General features: G+C 34.4%; 2 protein-coding genes across 2 annotated transcripts; both read right to left on the bottom strand.

The window, feature by feature from the left end:
- Positions 1-154: 154 nt before the first annotated feature.
- Positions 155-1,530, bottom strand: LOC123662463. The gene is made up of 3 exons (XM_045597304.1): positions 1,006-1,530; positions 585-762; positions 155-335 (listed from the first exon to the last, which is right to left on the bottom strand). Exons 1-3 carry the CDS (start codon positions 1,217-1,219, stop codon positions 155-157), a joined length of 573 nt encoding a protein of 190 aa, XP_045453260.1. The 5' UTR covers positions 1,220-1,530.
- An 8,852-nt stretch (positions 1,531-10,382) lies between these two features.
- On the bottom strand, positions 10,383-21,465 carry LOC123662333 (BTB/POZ domain-containing protein KCTD3). The gene is made up of 13 exons (XM_045597187.1): positions 21,419-21,465; positions 21,013-21,326; positions 20,407-20,563; positions 19,724-19,800; positions 19,551-19,644; positions 18,955-19,172; positions 17,859-18,071; positions 16,127-16,243; positions 15,027-15,166; positions 14,309-14,483; positions 13,558-13,654; positions 10,897-11,081; positions 10,383-10,507 (listed from the first exon to the last, which is right to left on the bottom strand). The coding sequence occupies exons 1-13, from the start codon at positions 21,463-21,465 to the stop codon at positions 10,383-10,385; spliced, it is 1,959 nt and encodes a 652-aa protein (XP_045453143.1).
- Positions 21,466-21,838: the final 373 nt, after the last annotated feature.

Here is a 21,838-nt window from a genome sequence, read left to right as displayed (position 1 = left end):
AATGCAACTTGACGTATGACAGTTTCCAACAGATAAAAGTTTGATTTATTATTCTTTTTTACTATTAATTTCGACTGTATGTTTCCTCACGGGCTATTCTCCGCAACTCGACGTCTCATTGCGCCTATTTTGCGTGGTTTGCTGGGGGCCTTATTCATGCCAGCCTAGCTCCTTGAGGAAGCCTAGCAGACCCCTTTTCAACATTATTAATTAGAACTGATAAATACCATGACTTGTCGTTGTTGACACTCTTCACCATACCAATGAAAAATTGTTCTGAATCATTGTTTGATTCCTCGTTGACATCTCGGACTGGATAAGACGATTCTAAAGATCTAATGTTAGATCGATTGGAAAAACAATATTTTGCAAAATGTCCAATCTTGTGACATATTTTACACCTTACTCCTGATGCAGGACATTTGAAACGATGATAATGTTGACCACAATGAGTACATTTATTGTTGTTACTTGTCTTTGGTACCGGACTTTGACTACGTCGACTAGCAAAATTTTGATTGTGAAGATTTTTATTATTTGATTTATTTCTGTTATTACTCGTAGACTATTTCTTTGACTGTGACTTTGTATACGACTGTGATATATGTAAAACATTATCTGAATATTGAGAATTTTCCATTGTTTGAGCATTTTGTTGTGCCATGATGACATTATTAGCAATAGATATAGCCTTTTCGAGTGTTAGGTCCGTTTCTTGCAACAATCTTTGACGAACATGTGTTAATCTCGAACTCATGTTAGCTATAAAAATATCTTTAATTAAGGAGTCTTTCAATGTACCAAATTCACATTTATTTCCAATATTTTGTAAGTCCGTAAGAAATGTGTCAATTCCCTCTTCAGGTTTCTGCATTCTCGTAAAAAAGGAATGTCTGACAATAGTTAAGTTTTTCTGTGGCTCAAAATAACTGTCGAATTTAATTTTAATATCTTTTAAAGTTGTTCTGGTTATGTCTATATTGAAAGAATTGTAAATATCAATACCTTTTTCTCCGATTGTATGTAACATGATGGCTATTTTCCTTTTCTCGGATGCATCTTCCAGATCCGAAGCAAGTAGAAAAAGCTCAAAACATTGCCACCATTTCTTCCAATTAGAATTGTTATTTTGATTTGTTGCAATTATTAATTTTGGTACATTGTTGAAGTTGTGACTTTGTGAACATGCTTCCACGTTTTGTATTGTAGACGTCGACATTTTGAATTTTCAATTTTATTACCATTGACTTTCAGATGACGTAAAATATATATATTCTTCACTTTGTTGCGAATTCTGACACCATATATTATGATGCTAGGTGTAATAAATAAGACTGATTGACTGGATACGTACGACTTTATTATTTAGACTTTAGACTCAAAGACATGACTCGACATTACATTATTACGAACGAACAAGACCAAGAGAAGACATAGACAATAGATATAATCATAGAGTACTTAACATAGACATAATATAACAGATAATAAATTAAGGATATACAACACCCTTGTGTTGCCGACGACTTCCCGGAGCGACCTCGGCGTCCCGAGGTGTAGTACCCTGTAGTTCGCCACACTACCGCATTCCAGCAGGATGTGTGAGACCGTTTCTTCTGCCTCCATGCACGCTCTCCATAGGGGGCTGTCTGTAACACCTAAATTGTGTAAGTGTTTGTTAAGCAAGGCATGTCCGGTAAGAGCCCCGACCAGTAGTCGGAGCTGGGCTCTCTCATAACCGCGAAGTTTGCGGGACAATCCTGGGTTGATCGTCGGAAGAGCTTCCTTGGTCTGCCTGCAGGTAGTTAGGTTTGTCCAATATTCTTGGTGCATTACCTTGGTGTTGTGTCGCAGCTGGCTGCGCAGCCATTTTCGACTGTATTTATGAGATATTTCTATTCTCAAATATCAATCTAAAAGTTGTAACTTATTATAGAGGAGAAAGAGGTCCCAACGGCCTATTCTACCTCTTGGTTTTAAAGTATATTCTTAATTTATTTGCAAGATAAAATTAATTCATCGACAATCGGTGAAACCGCATCTAAATAATATTAAAAACACTTTACTGTACTGTACCCTACCGGTGCATACAGATAATAAGTATATATTTACGCACACACTAAAGTGTAGGAATAATATTTTTACAATAATATTAACTTAATTCCTAAAATTACTTTATAAGTTCAGTCAGAAGAATAATAAATATATATTTAATTTCCGTTTAGAACCTTTAAACATACATCCATAACTTATGATTAGCTATGTAACAAAATAATGAGATATGATAACATAGGCATACGTACGGTGGGAAATTTGTCCCATCCTTACTTGAAGCTAATAATTTATATTTTACATTTTATTAAGGAAATTTAAGGTAGATTTAGCCAAAACCTTCGCACGTTATTATTGGAGTAGTGTAGATAGCGAAAATGAATGAAAGTAACAGGAAATGTAAGAAAAATATAAATTGCTACTACTTAACGAGCTTTACATTTATTTGTTTTTGCCCCACCTTTACAAAATTCTAGATATGCCCATGTATGTATAAAACAAAGTAAATTTTGTATGTTATAGGTAAAATGTTCCTCTATAAAATTCAAAGTCATGCAAGATTATAAGCCAGTGGTTATTGATCTCAAATACTGTTATCATCAAGCTCAAAGTTCTTTCTCTTGTAATCTATGTACGTTCATGTAGGTACTTTTTTGTCTCTTTAAAAGTATACATGTTTATAGCTTTTACACTATTTGTGACGCCATAAAAATTACATTATTAATTATTTCTTGTTACCAATTTTTAACCTTTTTTTGTGCCATATATGTACATCTGATTTGTACACAAATCTGTATATATCATATCGTAATATCTAAGTCAAGTCACATTTTTGTATAGTACTAACATTTTTCTAACATGGATAGGTATTTACCATAACTAAGATCGTACTTATATAATTATTTAGTATTAAGAGTTACCAAGTATAATTAAATGTCATGGAAGGTTTGGTATTAGATAGTGGTAGACATATAATAATAATGATTATGTATGTCCTTTTATAACTTTTTTTTTAAGTACTTTATACAAAATTTGTTTTCTGAACTAAATTGATCCCCACAAATGCTCAAAGACATCATCTCCATATAAGAGAAGGGTTAGAACTTCATTCACCACTTAGTTTTACTGCGATTGGAGGATAACTTCCATTAGCCATTACCCAGGTAATTATTGATACCAGCTATTTGCAACCAGAAATAACGGCTTTATGGGTTTTTCAAACAAAGTTGACCTGAAAGCACAAACATCCGGATTAGAAATATATTTGAATATACAAAAATATCAGAGAGAGTAAACCTGCGATCGTCGACGTTTGTTGGAACTTACGTTTACATCAAAACGTTGTTAAGTTTGTGTAATTGTATGTTAATTACTATGTTTTAATATATTTCACTTATGTTTGGTAACAAAAAGTTAAAGGTATATATGTGATACAAGCTGTCTTAACCAATGAAGGTATTGTTTTTTTTTAATGTTATTAATTTGTACTATAAAATATTCAAAAATAATATACGTACTTGAAACAAATATACTAAATATTAATTGTATTAATACAGTGTATGCAAAGTTTATTGCCTCACTAGTCAATTATGTAATTTTTATAAAATTTCATCTTATAATGTAAGGCGTAGGAATAACTTATTATTTAAATTGAATTAAGGATACTAAAATGTACTTTACGAAGCTACGAATTTCAGTCATTAACATAATTTATTACGGTTCTACTATATACAGTAAAGTATACCTACTTATAAGCGTAACTTTATACATTATGTAGCAGTATTTTATAGAAACTGAATAAAAAATAAAATTACGTCCAAATCAAAAATATATATATTTTATATATATTTTTGATTTTTTTATTATGTATATATTATTTTTCTGTAACCTAGATTCAGTGTAAAACAACGATCGAATGGTTTATACTATTTTTTTTTTTTATTGAAGTATTAAGAGGAAAGTGTGAAATTATAGGTCTGATTATTATTATTTTGTTCTTTTGTAATTTTAGCATGTTCAGTGTCCTTATGTTAACCATGTTTTTTAATGTAGGTATCTATTAAATGAGTTACTAATTCAAAACTCAAATAAAATACCTGTTTTAGTAATTCGTAGCTTATTGGTGTAACAATTGATACAATAAACGTTTTTATAATAACTTTTGTATGTTATTTAAATGAATTTTATGTATCCTTGTCCTACATCTACATGTCATATGTTAATACGGTCAAAAGGGTAGAAACAATTCTAACGGCTGAATCGGCTATTCTAAGTGAGTACTAAAAAGAAAATTCGGCCTTATTCACGAGGTGAATTCGTTGACCACTAAGAAACAACTCAAAACTGGATGATGACTGGGAATTGGGATTCTCCTTCTAGTAAATATAACCGCTTCACATTTAGGAATAGACAAAGAAAATCCATGATTCGAAAACCATTGACCGAAATTCTCAATCTTTGATCATCATCGTCATCATCATCATCACTTCAGGTTATCGCAGTCTTCACTTCGAAGATTCTGCAATGCTTGAAGACAAAAGTCTTCATACCTGTGTTAACATATGGCGCCGAGACGTGGACACTGACAAAGGGACTGGTCCACAAGTTCAAAGTTGGTCAACGTGCAATGCAACGGGCTATGCTTGGGGTTTCTTTCAAATATTTTAAAATTGAGAACTATAGACCTATCTCTTAGCTGTGTCTTTTTGCTAAAGTATTAAAAAGAATTGTATATAAACAAGTGTATGCTTGCTTGAGACATACATTTGTCTCTGAACAACATGGCTTTGTAAAAGGACGATCTACAACTCCTAACCTAATTTTGTGTGCTGACTATTTATCTCAGCATATGTCAGAGCCTTTACAGGTAGACGTGGTGTATACCGATTATAGCAAGTGTTTCGATAGGATTGATCACGTCTTACTTCTACGGAAGCTACAATTGGTAAGCATAAGAAGTAACCTATATAGATGGCTGACCTCCTACATACACAACAGGTCACAAACCGTGGCTTTAAAAGGATTTACTTCTTCTGCCATTTATATTCCATTGGGCGTTCCTCAGGGATCCTTGTTGGGCTCACTGCTTTTCAATATATTTATTATCGACATTTTTTCATGTTTCATTCATTCCAAAATACTTTTATATGCCGATGATATGAAGATCATGTGTCCAATTAGAAGTATTGACTCTGCTATACATCTTCAAGATGACCTTCACAGATTCGAATTATATTGCTCCGACAATAAATTAGATCTTAACGTTTCCAAGTGTTGCATCTGTTCATACACTCGTAAGCCCAACCCCATTGAATTCAATTATAAACTGAAAAACTCCGACATTCCTAGAGTCACTTCCATTCACGACTTGGGGGTCACTTTTGACTCAAATTTAACTGTTGATATCCATATAGACTCTATACTGAATAAAGCATCTAAATCACTTGGCCTTATACTTCGTATGTCCTCTGATTTTACCTCAATTAAAACAATTAAAATATTATACTGTTCGTACGTAAGAAGTCATTTAGAGTATGCATCCCAGATCTGGAGCCCTATCTATAATACTTATAAAATATATATATAATTTGTATGTTTGGGGATAACTTCATCGTTTATGAAGCGACTTTGATAATTCTTTTTTGATGGGAAGGAGTTACGTTGGTACTTACGTTGTACTACTTGTCGATGTAATTGAAGTCGGTTTTTTTTTACACTTATGTCGCTTTTGATAGGATGCTATTGGAATTTTTCGATAAGGCTTATCAGTAACTCGAATTCTAAACTGAACTGAACTAGCCCATAAAAGGTTCCACTGCTAAGAAAAGGTCTCTTCTATATAATTATAAAAAGGGGACAAAAATAAAGAGTCAAATTTATGTCATAAATATATATATATATTTATTTTACGATTATAAAATAAGACACATAGCTTATACCGCTAAACCCACAACAACTATTAAATTCAAGATGTACCATAATTAATAGTAGCAACGTATATTTTACGCTATAAATACAGATATGTAACTATATAATTTAAATTTTACTATAACGGTTCAAAAAACATTTATAGGTATGTACATACATTGAAATTTTGTTAGTACATTGTTGAATAACATTTTTTCACAATAAGTTACTATATTCAACATTTGATCTTAATCTACAAATGATTTCAGTCAGCTATATATATTACATTAAAAAGATATTTTTAAATGAGAATTAACTCATGAGTATATGAATGAAATCAGTCTTATACAACATCTATTAAAAGTAATATTTAATTCATTTTCAAGTTTTCTTCATATTCGGTAGAGATGCAATTCATTTCAAAATTTGAACACAATTTTTTTTTGATCCCGATGTTATTAAAAGTTCTCAATTAAAACTAAAATATACAATGACCATAATCTTCATGTTTTATATTGTTGCCATCAATCGATAGAAAATCGATAGTCATGTGTTGATTGACATCATTAATACATTTTTATACTTCAATAAAATTATAATCTGTATTAACAATCGTCTTTATATTAATACGTGAATAAAAAGCTTTGTACCCCTTTTTACGAAATTTTTGGAACTAAGGAGTATGAAATTTCGCACACTTATAAATAGTTTATATACAGGAGTGCAGAAGGTTAATATTTTTTTAAATTATGCATGAATACTGATTTAATGTATTTATGCGTTTTTTTAAAAAATATATAAAAAAATATATATAAGAAACTTTACACACACTACCATGTATTTGACGCATATATATGTATACTCTTTTGTTTACTATTATACAAGTGTAGTGTTTGACAACAGAACCATAATAGTGTTCCAACTTATAATTTAAATTAATGATGCTCGAATTTTGACCTCTGGGCGACCAATAGTATATATCAATACACTACAGTTAAGATGTTTGCCTCCCTTTTTAGAAAATACCTCACGAAAACTCCACATAAATTATAATGATTTCATAGTTAATTGCTTGTTCTACTGACAACTAAAACATTTATTATTGTTTTTGTTTTTGTAAATTACTTAATTATTAAAATTAAATATATAACAGATTTAATTTTGAAACGTCAACATGATTGCCGGTCGGTAAATTTTTTGTTCAATTTCTAATCAACTCACGTACATTTTGTATAGTGGCGCTTTAACTCAACGGTTTTGGTAAAACATTTCTTCGATTAAATTTAGTTGAATGATTTATTAACATAATAATTATTAAAACGATAAAATAAAATGCTATCACCAGTATTCACTTATGGACAGCTATACGTTGCCCTTTCCAGAGTTCGAGATTTCAAAAATTTTACTATATCAATTACAGAAAGTCACAAACAAAATTTTACAGATGAGTTTATCTACACTCTGAATATTGTTTATAATTATTTTTTGCAATAAAGAAATAAAAAAAGAATATATATATATATATTGTAATTTTGTAAAGTTATAATTATTATACTTATTTAGTGCGAATTATTCGTACAGGTATTGCTAGGGCTATTGCAAATTTACTTTTAAAAATTAGTATAAATTCGTATTAGTCGATAAGCTCCTAAGTTACAATATCAAGACAAGGTGTAAAGCAAAAATTATTATTTATTTTGTATTTTTACAATTTATTATTTCAATGATCATTGAGAAATGATATTATATTAAAAGAACGTAGTAGTATTTCCATAATTTATGTTTTTATGAGATTCGTAACACTAATTCATATACAACAAGAATGATTTGGTAGTTTAATTAGAACGTTGTATGAACAAGCATATAATCGCGTGGTAAATAAATATTTTTTAAGAAGGAGCAAACACAACCTGAAAAATTATTTCAATATCTTAACTATTTCATATAGTTTTGATGCCAATTATAAATGACAATGGAATTGAATCGGGCATGTTTTAATTTCATCGAATCATTTATGTACAATATATAAATACGATCTAACACAAATGTCTATACAACAGAATGTTGTATCATCATATTCAAATACTTTCTTAAATAATAGGTAATTTACAAATTATCATGTATCATTTCACACAATTTCATTTTTTAAATTAAGATAAGGTAATTTACCGGTAAATTATTAATATTCCAATCAACTCCAAAATACATATTTCGAATTCATTCAGTGCAATTATTTAGCCGCCTTTATTGAACTACGATATGAGTATCTCTATATAAGGCAATGGATTGAGTATATAATTATTGTGTATAAATAACAAGGTAAAACTAGCATCGCATAGTTAACAAATGTGTCTAAACAAAAATTTGATAGAACAACGAAACAGTCTATTAAAATGAAAAATTCATACAATTACCGGTTCTAAAATCGTGGTTAATTTTCCTTACCGGAATTTTCAATTATGTGTAAAGCAAAAACATTTTCTTGCAAATAATTTTTTTTCGTACCACTTGCTCAAAAAAGTGACATTCTATGCCACAAAAAGCGAACATAACAATAGTCATTTTTAATCTGTTAAAAACAGGGAAAGAAAATTGTACTGAATTTCATTCATCCTCTAGTGGAAGAATGTAATTTAAATTTGGAATACTTACCGAAATTTATATGGAACTACATCTGTGTTTACACCATTGAGTTTGTATATAAAGCATTATACATCTTTTTGAAAAAGGAATACGAATTTATTATACAGTTATGATTATTAAATAAAATTACGAAAATCGATGAGGCCGTATGAGCTTGATGCTTTTGCTTTTCCGACAACAAAATATTAGTCTAGGAATTTGCCGCGTTTTTGTTTTCTTCAAATACATAAACATTAAGTTTATTTTAATTTATTTTTAATAAATGCTTAGCTCAAATTATTAGTGTGTTAATTTTTTCGCAAATGGTACGATAAGTAGAGTATTTTCCTCCGTGATAAAGCTGTCTTAGTCTTGAGTGAACATAAATCCCTCGCTACGCTCGGGTGTAAACCTCGAGTCCTTTGTTATGCTGGCGATTTAAATCGTCACTCGCGACCTTACTATTAAGATCCGGAATATCTCTAATTAGTAAGAATTAAAAGATTAACTATCGACATTTGGCATCACTATAAATATCATTTTATATGCAATTTGTATGGATGTCTGTATGCATGAAGTATGCACGTCAATGTGTACGTTTTATAACTTGTTACAGTGAGTATTGAATTAGCGCTAGTGTCAAAACACACAAGATGAAGTCGATTTTTATTTCAATTTCACACGTAAAATAAGCAAGCAAAAAATGCTTCGAGCAACGGTTTACAACTACTTCCTAACGACCAGAAACTATTGATATGTAAGTAAAGCATCAGACGCAGACATTGACGGAAATCTTTACTTTGATCTCCGAACCTAATAATAATCAATAATACATACTTGTATGTACAAATAGTATACATATAATATACACATAATAGTATACAATAATACATACTTGTATGTACATATGTCAACATATGTACATATAGATATAATATGTCAATGTGTGTTGTCGGACTTCAAGTAGCTTATAGGTTGACAAAATCACAAACAAAGCTGGTGGTAGAAGTGCGAAATATGACACAAATTTAACTGTAACACACAAAAATCCTTATATGTTTTTACCTATGTGTAAACATTTGTTAAGACATTAGAAACATTTGATACATGTAGCCTGAAGTGAGATGATTAACGTCGCGTAACCCTAACACGTAAGAGTTATCTGTGTGTATAAGTGAAATGCAAGTAAACGGCTTTACCTCTTATCAGCAAGATAAGTGAAGTATAGGAAGACGCTGAAAGTCTCTACCTCGTTTCTCACAACTGGGGTCATGCGGCAGCTGGGAACACGGGGTAGCTGAGGACATGACCAGCAGCTGGGGGTCATGTGACAGCTGGGGACATATGATAGCTGCGGTTCATGTGATAGCTGGGGGTCATGCGGCAGCTGTGTGGCTACGACACCAAAGAATATAGCCACCCCCTCTCTTCCCGTGGGTGTCGTAAGAGGCGACTAAGGGATAACAAGGTTCCACTACCACCTTGGAACTTAAGAAGCCGACTGATGGCGGGATAACCATCTAACCGCTGGCTTTGAAAAACACAGGCCGAAGACAAGTAGCATCGTCTTAGGTGCGACAAAGCCAGCCCTGCAGTCACCAACCCGCCTGCCCAGCGTAGTGACTATGGGCAACACATGAGTTCACGAATTTTTGGCGCGAACTTGTGAAGGCCTATGTCCAGCAGTGGACTACAATAGGCTGGAATGATGATGAATGATGATGCGGCAGCTGGTGGTGACGCGGCAGCTAGGGAGCTGCACGAGGTCAGGCGCACACGCACAGCAGGCTGGCGAGCAGCGATCAGGGCTGCGCGGGCCGGTGCGGCGAGTGCGGCGCCGCGTCCAGGTCGCAGGCGGACAGCAGGCGGACGAGCTCGTCGGGCGACGGCCCGCCGTCCGCCGCCGGAGGCTCCTCGCCCTCCGCCGCTGCGGGACATCAAACCTCTTATTAATCTATCGCACTTTTTGGACTAATATTATATATATATATAGTTGTAATTTTAATGACTGTCGCTCTAGTGTAATGGTGCGTGTGCCGTATCGGCGGCGTCTAAGCATCGACGGTCGCAGATCCCCCCTCGGAGTGGATATTTGTGTTTATAAAAATATTTATTTCCGGTCTGATTCTTAATCCTTGTGAGTTATCCCATCATATCTCGGACAGCACGTTAAGCCATCGGACGGAGCAGCTTGGTAGATTAAGCTCTGATCCTTCTCTTACACGGGGAAAGAGGCGCGAGGTCCACGGGCGCCGTGAGGTCCCACAGCTGCGGCGCGCCCTCGCACTACAACAACACGTGTCACGCGACGCTCACCCGGGCTGGCGGCGGCGGGCGGCGGGCGCGCGGCGCGGTCCACGGGCGCCGTGAGGTCCCACAGCTGCGCGGCGCCGGAGCGGTGCCCGCACAGCAGCAGGCGGCGCGGCCGCAGCGCGCCCTCGCACTCCGCCACCGCGAAGCACGACACCGCCGACCCGTCCACGGATCGGATCGTGCACACCCTAGCCGGTAAATAAATGCCTCGTTACTGCCATAGATTAAGTAAAAAAAGGTAGATAATGCGCGGCCTTTGTTGTTACTGAAGCCACAAAACTCGGCTCCTTCAAGTAAACACACGCGCTCACGCACACATATGCATCAAACTACGCTCATTTTCGTTAGTATCTCACGGGCCCTCGTACAGTAACTTTGCCTTCAAAATGCCGTTCTTATGTAATTAAATGGTGCAAAAACAATACCAAAGTGAATAAAAAGTCTGAAGAAATATCGTTTCACACGTAAGTACATACAAAACTTTATATTTCTTGTTATTCCAAAATAATATTGAGGTTATTCGGAACTTATAATTTCGATGTCCCGAAATGACGTACCGAGGGAGTGTTACCAGTAATTTTTATTTCCATTAGCCCAAAATGCGGGTAAGTAAATTGTAGGCAATCATAGAAAAATAATTAAGTAGAAAGTGGACAACATTATTGTTTTTTTTTTTTTTATCGTGTGATTTTTATGTTTTTCCTAAATTGAAATCAAGCTAAATATGAATTTTTAACTCGTTTGTTTCTGTTTAAATTTGTGAATTAACTACTCATATTTTACTACTAAATATCATGGTTTTAGGTTTCCAACGAATATTTTAATAGGAGATGAATGGGTAGTTGCTTTACGACTGAGCCGAAATAAACTACAACGACAGCCATCCTCATCTAGTTTGTTTGTTCAAACCATTTTGATAAAGCTGACATGTACGGTACAAAACGTGGACTTCGCAGAGTACCATCAAGCACCTACTGCTACTTACTACTACGTATTTTAATGTTATATTTTTTGTTCTAGGACCTACCGGATGAGTCTAAATCAGTCGTTAACCAAGATTCAATCTTTGATACACCTAGAAAACATAAACTAAGAGAAAAGTTAAAAAAACAGGAACTTAATTTTAAAAAAAATGTAAAAATAAAATCAATTTATTGCAGCAAGGAGTTAGACGTCTTTAAAGCAGGAACTTGCCCCTCAGAGAAATCATCAATTACTTAAAAACGCAAGTTTTCATTGACACAGATTTATATGTATAATTAAATAAATCAAAACACGACTACAATAGATTTATATAACAATTTGAATCGAAAAAAGCAGTAAATATATTTAAAACTATAAACAGGTTTTTATTTTCACATACCCATTTTACCTATATTAAATTAATTGTTTAATAAAAATTTTAGGGACTTTTTTAAAAAGTGTCAACACTTCACTCACTCACACATCTTTAAAAAAGTGGCTTCACTTTTCTGTTCTAGGTGCGTTATCTATTTTTTTTTACTTTATCTATGGTTACTGCATCGACGACGCGTCGGCGCAGCGGTCACGAGCACTGACCGTTGCGCTGGCGGTCGCGTGTTCGATCCCCGCTCACGACAGACATTTGTATTGACCATATAGATTGGCCATTTGTCATGGTCTGGGCGTGTGTGGTGTGTCTGGTGTGTGCTTGTGTATTGTGTGTTTCCGGACACCAGACACGGGAAAAAATCCTACTGGGAGCCGTTTAGTGTGAAACGTTTATATATTTACACGGGGAATTTATTAACATTTTTTATACCCGTCTTGGGTGTCCGCCATGTTGGTTTTATAATGACATCACGCAGCTGACCATGCATTGTCACTCACAATAAACGTTTAAACAACAACACAAAGACACACATACACACACACACACATTACAAGTTAAATAAAAGCGTTTAAAATTATAAAGTTCATTTTACAATTTGTTCCCAAGTTTAAAACATAATCATCTAATTTAAATTTAAACTAAGTTTATTACATCAAAAACCTTATTATAATACTCAAAAAATAGTTCCCTGCATGTCACAAAATAGTCATTGACAAAAAAAGCCTCAAAAAATATTATTATGTCACAATTATTAAAAAAAAAAACATGCTTATGACATTTAAAATTTAATGTACTTTTTACTGGCAATATCAGAACAAATTACTTTAAAAGAAAATGATAGTCTTTAAAGTTGGTTTGTGGACGATAGTTTAACGTGACAACGTCATAAGAAAACATTTCCTATCGACACATAAGGCCAATCGAGTGGAAGAGAGATAGACGCGGCGCAAGCGTACAATGAGTCATCCTTTTTCGTGCATTCAGGAGGCGTTCATCGATTTATTAGATGTTGTCACGTCAAAAACACCATGTTGTTTTTGTTACCAATTTTATGCAAAGCCCCCTGGCTCTTATTTAAAAGTGTGTCAATAACATAATACAAGTAATTTTCATTTCTACGTAATGGTATGTAACGGATGAAAAAACAAACCAAATGACTGTTTATCGAGACATAAATAGGCCCAAAGTTGGACAATTTTCAGAGAAATCCCAATATATAGATGAGAATGAGGTCTGACAGGTGCAATTAATAGAAGCCGATAAAACAGTGCGAGACTTCTATTCATTTTCAGTTAACATAATACACTTACCTTTTACCATTCGAAGCTAATCGTACATACAATGTATCAGTATCAGGTACCACTTTTTGAATAAATATTTGTTCCTCGTCCTGTTCACCATATGGTCCTAGAAACAAATACTTAATAACTAACATAATAATAATAATAAATTAATTATAATAATTAGGACTATGTATAATTAGAAGATTTTTTATATTTAACACGCATAATTTAGTACTTATTGTAACAGAAAATCAATTATTTTTACAACATTCCAACAACCACTTTGAAGAGTAAACTTTTGTCACAGTAATTTTCGGATCATAGTACTACCCTCTTCATAATCACTTCAGCCTAATACAGTCCACTGCTGGACGTAGGCCCTCACAAGTTCACGCCAAAAATAGCGTGAACAGGCGGATTGGTGACCGCAGGGCTGGCTTCGTCGCACTGAAGACGCTGCTGCCCGTCTTCCGCCTGTGTATTTCAAAGCCAGCAGTTGGATGGTTATCCCGCCATGGGTCAGCTTTTTAAGTTCCAAGGTCGTAGTGGAACTGTGTTATCCCTTAGTCGCCTCTTACGACACCCACGGGAAGAGAGGGGGTGGCTATATTCTTACTGCCGTAACCACACAGCAAACCCCTCCATAAAAAAATAAATAAATATTGAAACCAGTTTACAGTCAACCAAGACACAGTTTTTAAAGTACTACTGTACTATAAACATATCAATAGAAAATCTCCTTTTTGAAAGATAATTAATAAACATTTTCTCATCTTACCACAATCATTATGGGGTTGGGCAGTAGGCGCTTCCAGAGCTAGAACCTTAAAGGCCGCTTTAGGTGTAGTTCCGGGTTGCGTGGATATCATCCCCCGGAACCGAGTGACACGCCATGACCTCACGTGATTGTATTCACTGCATACCGATATCAAGTAGTTTTCTGACAGGGACACCTCAAATATTCAATAATATTTTATCGTTAAGTTGATAAAGAAATATAGAAATTAATGAAATAAGAAATAGCAAATAATTATAGAACGAAAAAAATTGTTTAACAAGCAATTTTGTTTAGTAAATGAAATAAAGACAAATTTTCCTGAAAGTAATACACGATTTTCATACTATAAATTCAACACAACTATATTATTTTAATATATATACACAAAGGTTGTCTTGAAGAGATCGCTGTATTAACTTTGTACCTGTTGCAACTGATGCAAATTCTATTTTTATATACCATTTGTAATACTGTTAAAGCCTTCTATTGGTATGAGAAAGTGTAAATAAATAAATAAACAGAAAGGGCTAAAAACGCTTCAAATGAATATTTTACTATATAATAAATTTTTTTGTAAGCCCTGACAATATATCGTTTACAAATCTTAAAATATAGAAACACAGTCATGTAAAAATGTGTTACTTCTGTGTACCTGATGTAGTTCTGTGGAGATAAAAAAAAAATATTATATTTCACATTATTATACTCGGTAACTTACTTTTGTGATAGGGCTTTGGTGGACTGTGAAAGTTTGAAACAGCTGTGGGCCATGTCCGACCGTTTCCGGATGTTGTACGATCACACGGACTGATCCAAATCTCGTGCCATATGCAATTTCTATCCAGTTACCACATAAATCTGTAAAACAAAATTAGTAAAATTAATATTTTGTTATATCGCTTTTTTTTTTTTGCAAACGAGAAGAGTATGTCTCGCACATTTCCGATATTGACAGAGCGAGATGAGTGATTGTTAGAGGTGGGGTCAACGCCTTTGTTCTTGTTTTGATATTGTAAAGGCCCGTTCATATTAAATACTTCCAAAATTTACTGTAGCGGAAATTTAATTATTTTTACATACATACATACATACATACATACATATAATCATCCCTTTTTCCCGTAGGGGTAGGCAGAGACCACTTGTTTCTACTTGCTACGATCCTTACATACTTGTTTCGCTGTGTCCACTTTCATTATTCCCTTCATACATGCTCTTCGGTTTAGGGTACTCTTGAGCTGGCCTTTTTTCAAGACTTCCCTTATTTGGTCTCGAAATGTCCGCCTAGATCGCGTCCGTCCTTCCAACCCTTCCATTCACACTCGTCTTATACACTTTTTTTCGTCAATCGTTCTTCACTCATTCTCTCGACATGGCCAAACCATCTGAGCATACCAAATCTGCAGCCTTACCAAATCTCATACTTTTCAACGCTTTCACTATTATTATTTTTATATATAGCTAATTTCATAAATAAATAACAATAAAATAATATTGGATATAGTATAAATAGATTATGCACAAGAACTTATAAATAAAATAATAATTATATAATTCTTGTAATCCTAAAAACTATAGTCATAACTTCCGTCCGATGAACTTTCTGCAGACACGTGAATAATAAACTGCTCTATTTTCTACATTGTATTTTCTCAATAATTGTCAACTACAGAGGCAGCTTGTGACATTTTTTGATAAAGGTTCACAAAAAAATAAACGAAAAACTAGATAGAAATATAGATGTGATATAAATAAAATAAAAATAATAATAATAAAATATGTCAGAAAACAAAATAATTTTAAAATTGTATCACTTACTAGTTTTTGGTGTGAGGTAAACAGAGATAGCTGTAATTGGTTCTTGGTTAGGATCTTTGTAAAGTTGAGTCACTAGGAGATCATTGTCTTTCATCCTCAACGGAAACTTTTGCATATCTAGAAAATAAGACAATTTATATATTAAAATAGTATGTAAAATACAGAAAACAACTTCTTTTGAATTAAGGCGCAAATTCTAAATAGCGACATGGAGTAGGATACACATTAGTTATGGAACCCTGATCCCACGAATATGCTGACGTACCAAACTGATGGAATCTTCCCAGGCGACCTGGCGACCACCCAAGCGACCGCCCTACGAATTTCCCACATACGCCGAATTCCCCGTATTAGCCTTACAATGGCCCACTGTTTTAATTTCTAACTTTATTAATTGTAATATTATTTTATCACTCTTTAGTCCCACTTCGACTAAAGCAGTCCTTAGTTATAAGATTTACTTAAAGATAATTACTGTATTAATATATAATTAATACATATACAATAATTATTCGTTTCTTTTTTCAGCCTCCTGACTGCTGCAAACGTAATTATATATACAAATAAATAAAATTGGAGTGTCTGTTTGTAATATTAAAGTAACCGCTTTTTACTAAACACGGTACATATACCAAAATTTTTTTTTTTTACAATTTTTGTTTGTCTGTCTGTGTGTTTGTTCCGGCTAATCTCTGAAACGGTTGAACCGATTTTGTCGGGACTTTCACTGACACATGTAATAAGGAATAACTTGGGCTACTTTTATTTATGAAATTTATTTATTTTATGACTGCAAACTGAACAATAACTTTTTGTTAAATTCCACGCGGAAGAAGTCGCAGGCACAGCTAGTTATATAATATATTTATTACATGTATGACGACATGTTGGCGCATTGACGCAACGGTCACAGCACTGGTTTGTAGCTGTTGCGCTGGCGGTTGCGAGTTCGATCCCTGCACATGACAAAAATTAGTATTGACCATACAGATGTTTGTCGTGGTCTGGGTGTTCGTGCAGTCCTTGTGGGACTCCCCACCGTACCTCGGAGAGCACGCTAAGCCTTTGGTCTCGGTAGTTATCATGTACACCTGATAGCGATCGTTACTCATAGTAGGGAATATATCTGCCAACTCGTATTGGAGTAGTGTGGTAAATTTAGCTTTGATCCTTCTTCTACATGGTAAAAGAGGCCTACGCCCAGCAGTGGGATATTACAGGCAATACACATATATATAAAAGTAATACTAGACTAGCCCGTTGGCGCAGTTTGTAGTGACCCTGCTTTCTGCTCCGAGGGTTGTGGGTTCGATTCCCACCCCGAGTCTGGGTGTAATATAAATATTTATTTATATATGTATTATTTATAAGTATGTTTATCGAAAAAAAAAATATAGCTATATACCAGTCGGCTGTTACCTATAACACAAGCATTAAGTTGCTTACTTTAGGAACAGACGACCGTGTGTGTATTGTGTAGATAATATTACACTGAAAATTTTACGCATTATGAACTAAAATTTCCTTTCATAGTACAGTTTCCTTTCGAAGTACATTCGATCACACAAAATAGCTGACTATCACGATGATGACATTATGTCACTATACAACAAAAAGAAATGAACTACTCCTCCTTTGAAGATTATTAAAAAAAAAAACTAGTTTTAATGGGTGACCTTATAACACCTCCATAGAAGATCGTTTAAAAAAAAAGCGCGGAACGTAATGCGACCTATGTAGTTGATGGCGCCGGTGGCGGTGCCCAGCAGCAGGAAGGAGCCGGCCGTGTCGTGCGCGCTGAGGTGCGCCACGTCCTGCGTCTGCCAGTGCTGCGTGCTGGTGTGCCACACGCCCGCCTTGCTGCGCGCGCCCGCGCCGCTCAGCGCCACCAGCTGCGGGCCCACGAACAGCAGCTGCTCCACGCGCACGCCCAGGTTGAACGTCCCTGCGCGCACACGTTACATTCATTTTTTTACGTATATATATTTTTTTTTTATTAACACACACAAGGTCGGCAAAGAAGCGTACAATCCACCTGATGGTAAGCGATTACCATATCTTATGATCATCATCATCATTACAGCCTATACAGTCCACTGTTGGACATAGGCCTCCACAAGTTTACGCCAAAAATAACGTGAACTCATGTGTTTTGCCCATAGACACCACGCTGGGCAGGCGGGTTGGTGACCGCAGTACTGGCTTTGTCGCACCGAAGACGCTACTGTCCGTCTTCAGCCTGTGTATTTCAAAACCAGCAGTTGGATGGTTATCCCGCCATCGGTCGGCTTCTTAAGTTCCAAGGTGGTTGTGGAACCTTGTTATCCCTTAGTCGCCTCTTACGACACCCACGGGAAGAGAGGGGGTGGCTAAATTCTTTAGTGCCGTAGCCACACAGTACCATATCTTATAGCTATCTGCAACACCAGATGCATCGCAAGCGCGTTGCAGACCCTATCTCCATTACCCCCAGGAGGTCTGGTCAATTGCTCACCAACGATAACACAACACTGCTTGAAAACAGTATTATTTAAGTGTGATCTTGTCTAAGGTCACAGTTAGGGTACTACCCCAATCGGATTGCTCCATATTTTGAGCAGGAAATTTCCTGCTAAGAGTAATTGTTACGATACGTTTATGGACGAACTTTTACTTTCGAACGTTTTCTAGAAAAATTCTATACAAAACACATTTCAACAGCTAACTAATCTTAAAACTTAACTATAAATCAAATTACTATAATGTAAATTTTAAAAACTTTCTCAACCAGAACTATGTTCATAAAACAGTAATAAAATTATTAGTGATACTGACAAGTTTTTCCTCACCTATTAATGTCCGTCGAACAGGTTCAGTATGCGTTGAAAAAGCCCATAACCTTACAAGTGGCCCACTGGCTATACCGAGCATGACATCCGATCCAGAGGAATTATTACCACCTGATGTGGCACCACCGCTGGTTTTTGCATTGAGTGCTATTCGTTCTATTGCAGAATCTTGAACAGGTGATTGAAATATTATGTACCAGCCACATGAATCTGTTAATCTGCAAAAAAATATCACAGTATTTATTCTGTTCTATGGACAATATCATTATCCAGCTACATACTGCTTGACTGTTTACACTTATATCATCTTTTATTAAGGTGGGGTTACAATGGGCAATATCTTGCTCACAATTTGACTGGGGAAGTACCACAACCTTACAGAAAATTACAGCTAAATGCTCACAAGTAGTGTTGTGTTCCTGTAGAGTAAGGTAGCACAGCTCCTTGGGTAGATCAGAGGTAAGGTCGGGACTGCACTGCATGTCTATAAGCTACAGTATCCACTTCTCACCAGGCATAATGTAAATTTGTTTCCCACCATTGTGGTATAAAAATCCAAAATTAAATCTAAGAAAACAAATATTAAACAATGGTACCTGTATCCTGTAACATAGTGTGTATATGCAACAGCAATCCAGTTGTGATGAGCTTTTATTATTTGTACTTTCATATTCTCTTGCCACGTTGAAACTAAGAAAAAAAAAAAAACAAGGTTATTTCCCTTATTCCAAGAAAATTTAAAAGTCAGTATATTTCAATTCCTACTTACTTTCTTGTGGACGTAATCCTTTATGACTATCAGTGTTGCCAAGTGAAGCTGCCCTTGAATGACCTCTACCACATCGACTGAAACATAATTTGAGAAAGTTATTTTGTTAATAGTACATTTTCCTCTACAATTAAAAAAATATGACAAAATATTTTTTATAATTTACATACCTACATTAAGACATAGTAAGTTAAGACATACATGTAACATTGGGGCAGATTGCTTTCTGCTCCAGGTTTGTAGGTTCGATTCCCGCCCCAGGTCTGTGTCATGTATTTATCAAATTAAACAAAAATGTAATTATCAAAAAAAAAAAAAAAATATTGGGTTCCATTTAATATATGGGTTGTCTGGAAGAAATGGCTAATTAGCCATAAGTCTGCCCATAGTACTCCACTGTCTGTAACTATCTTTATGCTTTGTTTGTAATATATTTGTGGTGTACAATAAAGTATAAAATAATAAATAAATATTTTGTGTTATCAATTTGTTGTTACTTAAAACTGGCATAAAGGTGCTTATTTTATGAACAGACAAACATGTGTATTTTATTTATTTATACAAAGAAATGTATTCTCAACAATCTTAGAAGTACTTACTATCTGCCTAATATATTTTTTTACCTGAATTTAATATTTTAGACCTGACGTTTAAGCCATAGATTATTATGATTAGGTAGGTACCTCAACTGGTCTTGTGATGGTATCCTGCCAACTGTGCGTAAATCTAAAGAGGAATTCCTTGAATGTGACCTGCTAGCTACTACATCTGAGGGTGATGCTGTTGAACTCTTCCTTGACACAGTACTACCATTTTTGCTATTAGGTAATGATGTATTTACTAAAATAATAAAAAATACAATTATTATTATAAATATAATTATTATTATAAATATAATTATTATTATCTAAAGTAATACATAATAAGTACTACATAGTAATACATAATAACATACTAAGCTTTTTTATTATTATTTCTTTTTATTTACTGTTACTTCTTCCATATTTATTGTGATGTGTTAGTTTAACATACCTACTAATTTTGATGTTATATTATGTTCATTGTGTTGTATTACAGTGTGTTATCGCAAATAAAGCACTTATTATTATTATTAAAAGCAACTAGTCCTTGAGCTTATGAAATCTTTGACAGTATATTTATAAGAGAAGGCTTTAAGCTATAAAATTAAATAACGATTAAGAAAAAAAAAACTAAAAGAGGTAAAACCATGCAGGTTGTAATATCAAGACTGTTATTATTGCTTTCAATTTGTTACTATTTCAACTTACGTGGAGGTGGAAGATATCCATAGAACAACACATCTCCACAAGACGAGTGATTCATTTCATCACACAGCGCAAGACGTCTGCTAAGTGGAGTAATACCAAAGTAATCACATTCATGTCTTAGTGCTCTTATGTTTACATTATTGAGATCTATGTCTCTGGTTCTCAAAAAATTTAAAATAAGTCCGAAAAGATTTGGATCTCTGTCTATAAATATAGCTCCATTCTCATCCCGCACCGTTGGTATCCGACCACTGAGGAGAGCCGTAAAAAATGTATCCGGTACCCAAGTCAAAGTGTGCCATGATGTCGCAAATCTAAAATAACAATAATAAACAAAGACAATTATTTTGTTATCTTTATCAAAGGTAAATAATACGCAGAATAAAAGAATTTATTTACAACATACCTTGTACCTCCAACGTTTAAGTTTACGATCTCCTGATAGTTAGACATTTAAATCAAACCCTTAGTTGAAGATCCTATGTACGACACAATAAAACACAAAATTTAATAGACTTTCTAATTTTCAAAATATTAACTTTCGGGGTTTGACATTAATTTCTATTAAACAAATTATCTGTCAAATGTTAAACGTCATTCGCGTCGAAACTGATTGGATATGTTCCATTTACCGACTGTAACGCTCGTAAAATCCACTCTATCATTCCACCAAAGATAGTTTCCGTCAAAGATCAAAGAAGAAAATCGTCATAGACATTACTGTTCGTGACCAAACCGCGCCAACTATACCCACAAAATATAGGTGGGTCAGAGTTGGCTTTTATCAAAACATGACGGGAATTTGAAAATACAACTCTTAATATCA

Source organism: Melitaea cinxia, chromosome 18 (assembly GCF_905220565.1).
Source record: "Melitaea cinxia chromosome 18, ilMelCinx1.1, whole genome shotgun sequence".
Lineage (NCBI taxonomy): Eukaryota > Metazoa > Arthropoda > Insecta > Lepidoptera > Nymphalidae > Melitaea > Melitaea cinxia.
Note: the sequence above shows the minus strand (reverse complement) of the source record. Positions and strands in the feature narration are given on the sequence as shown.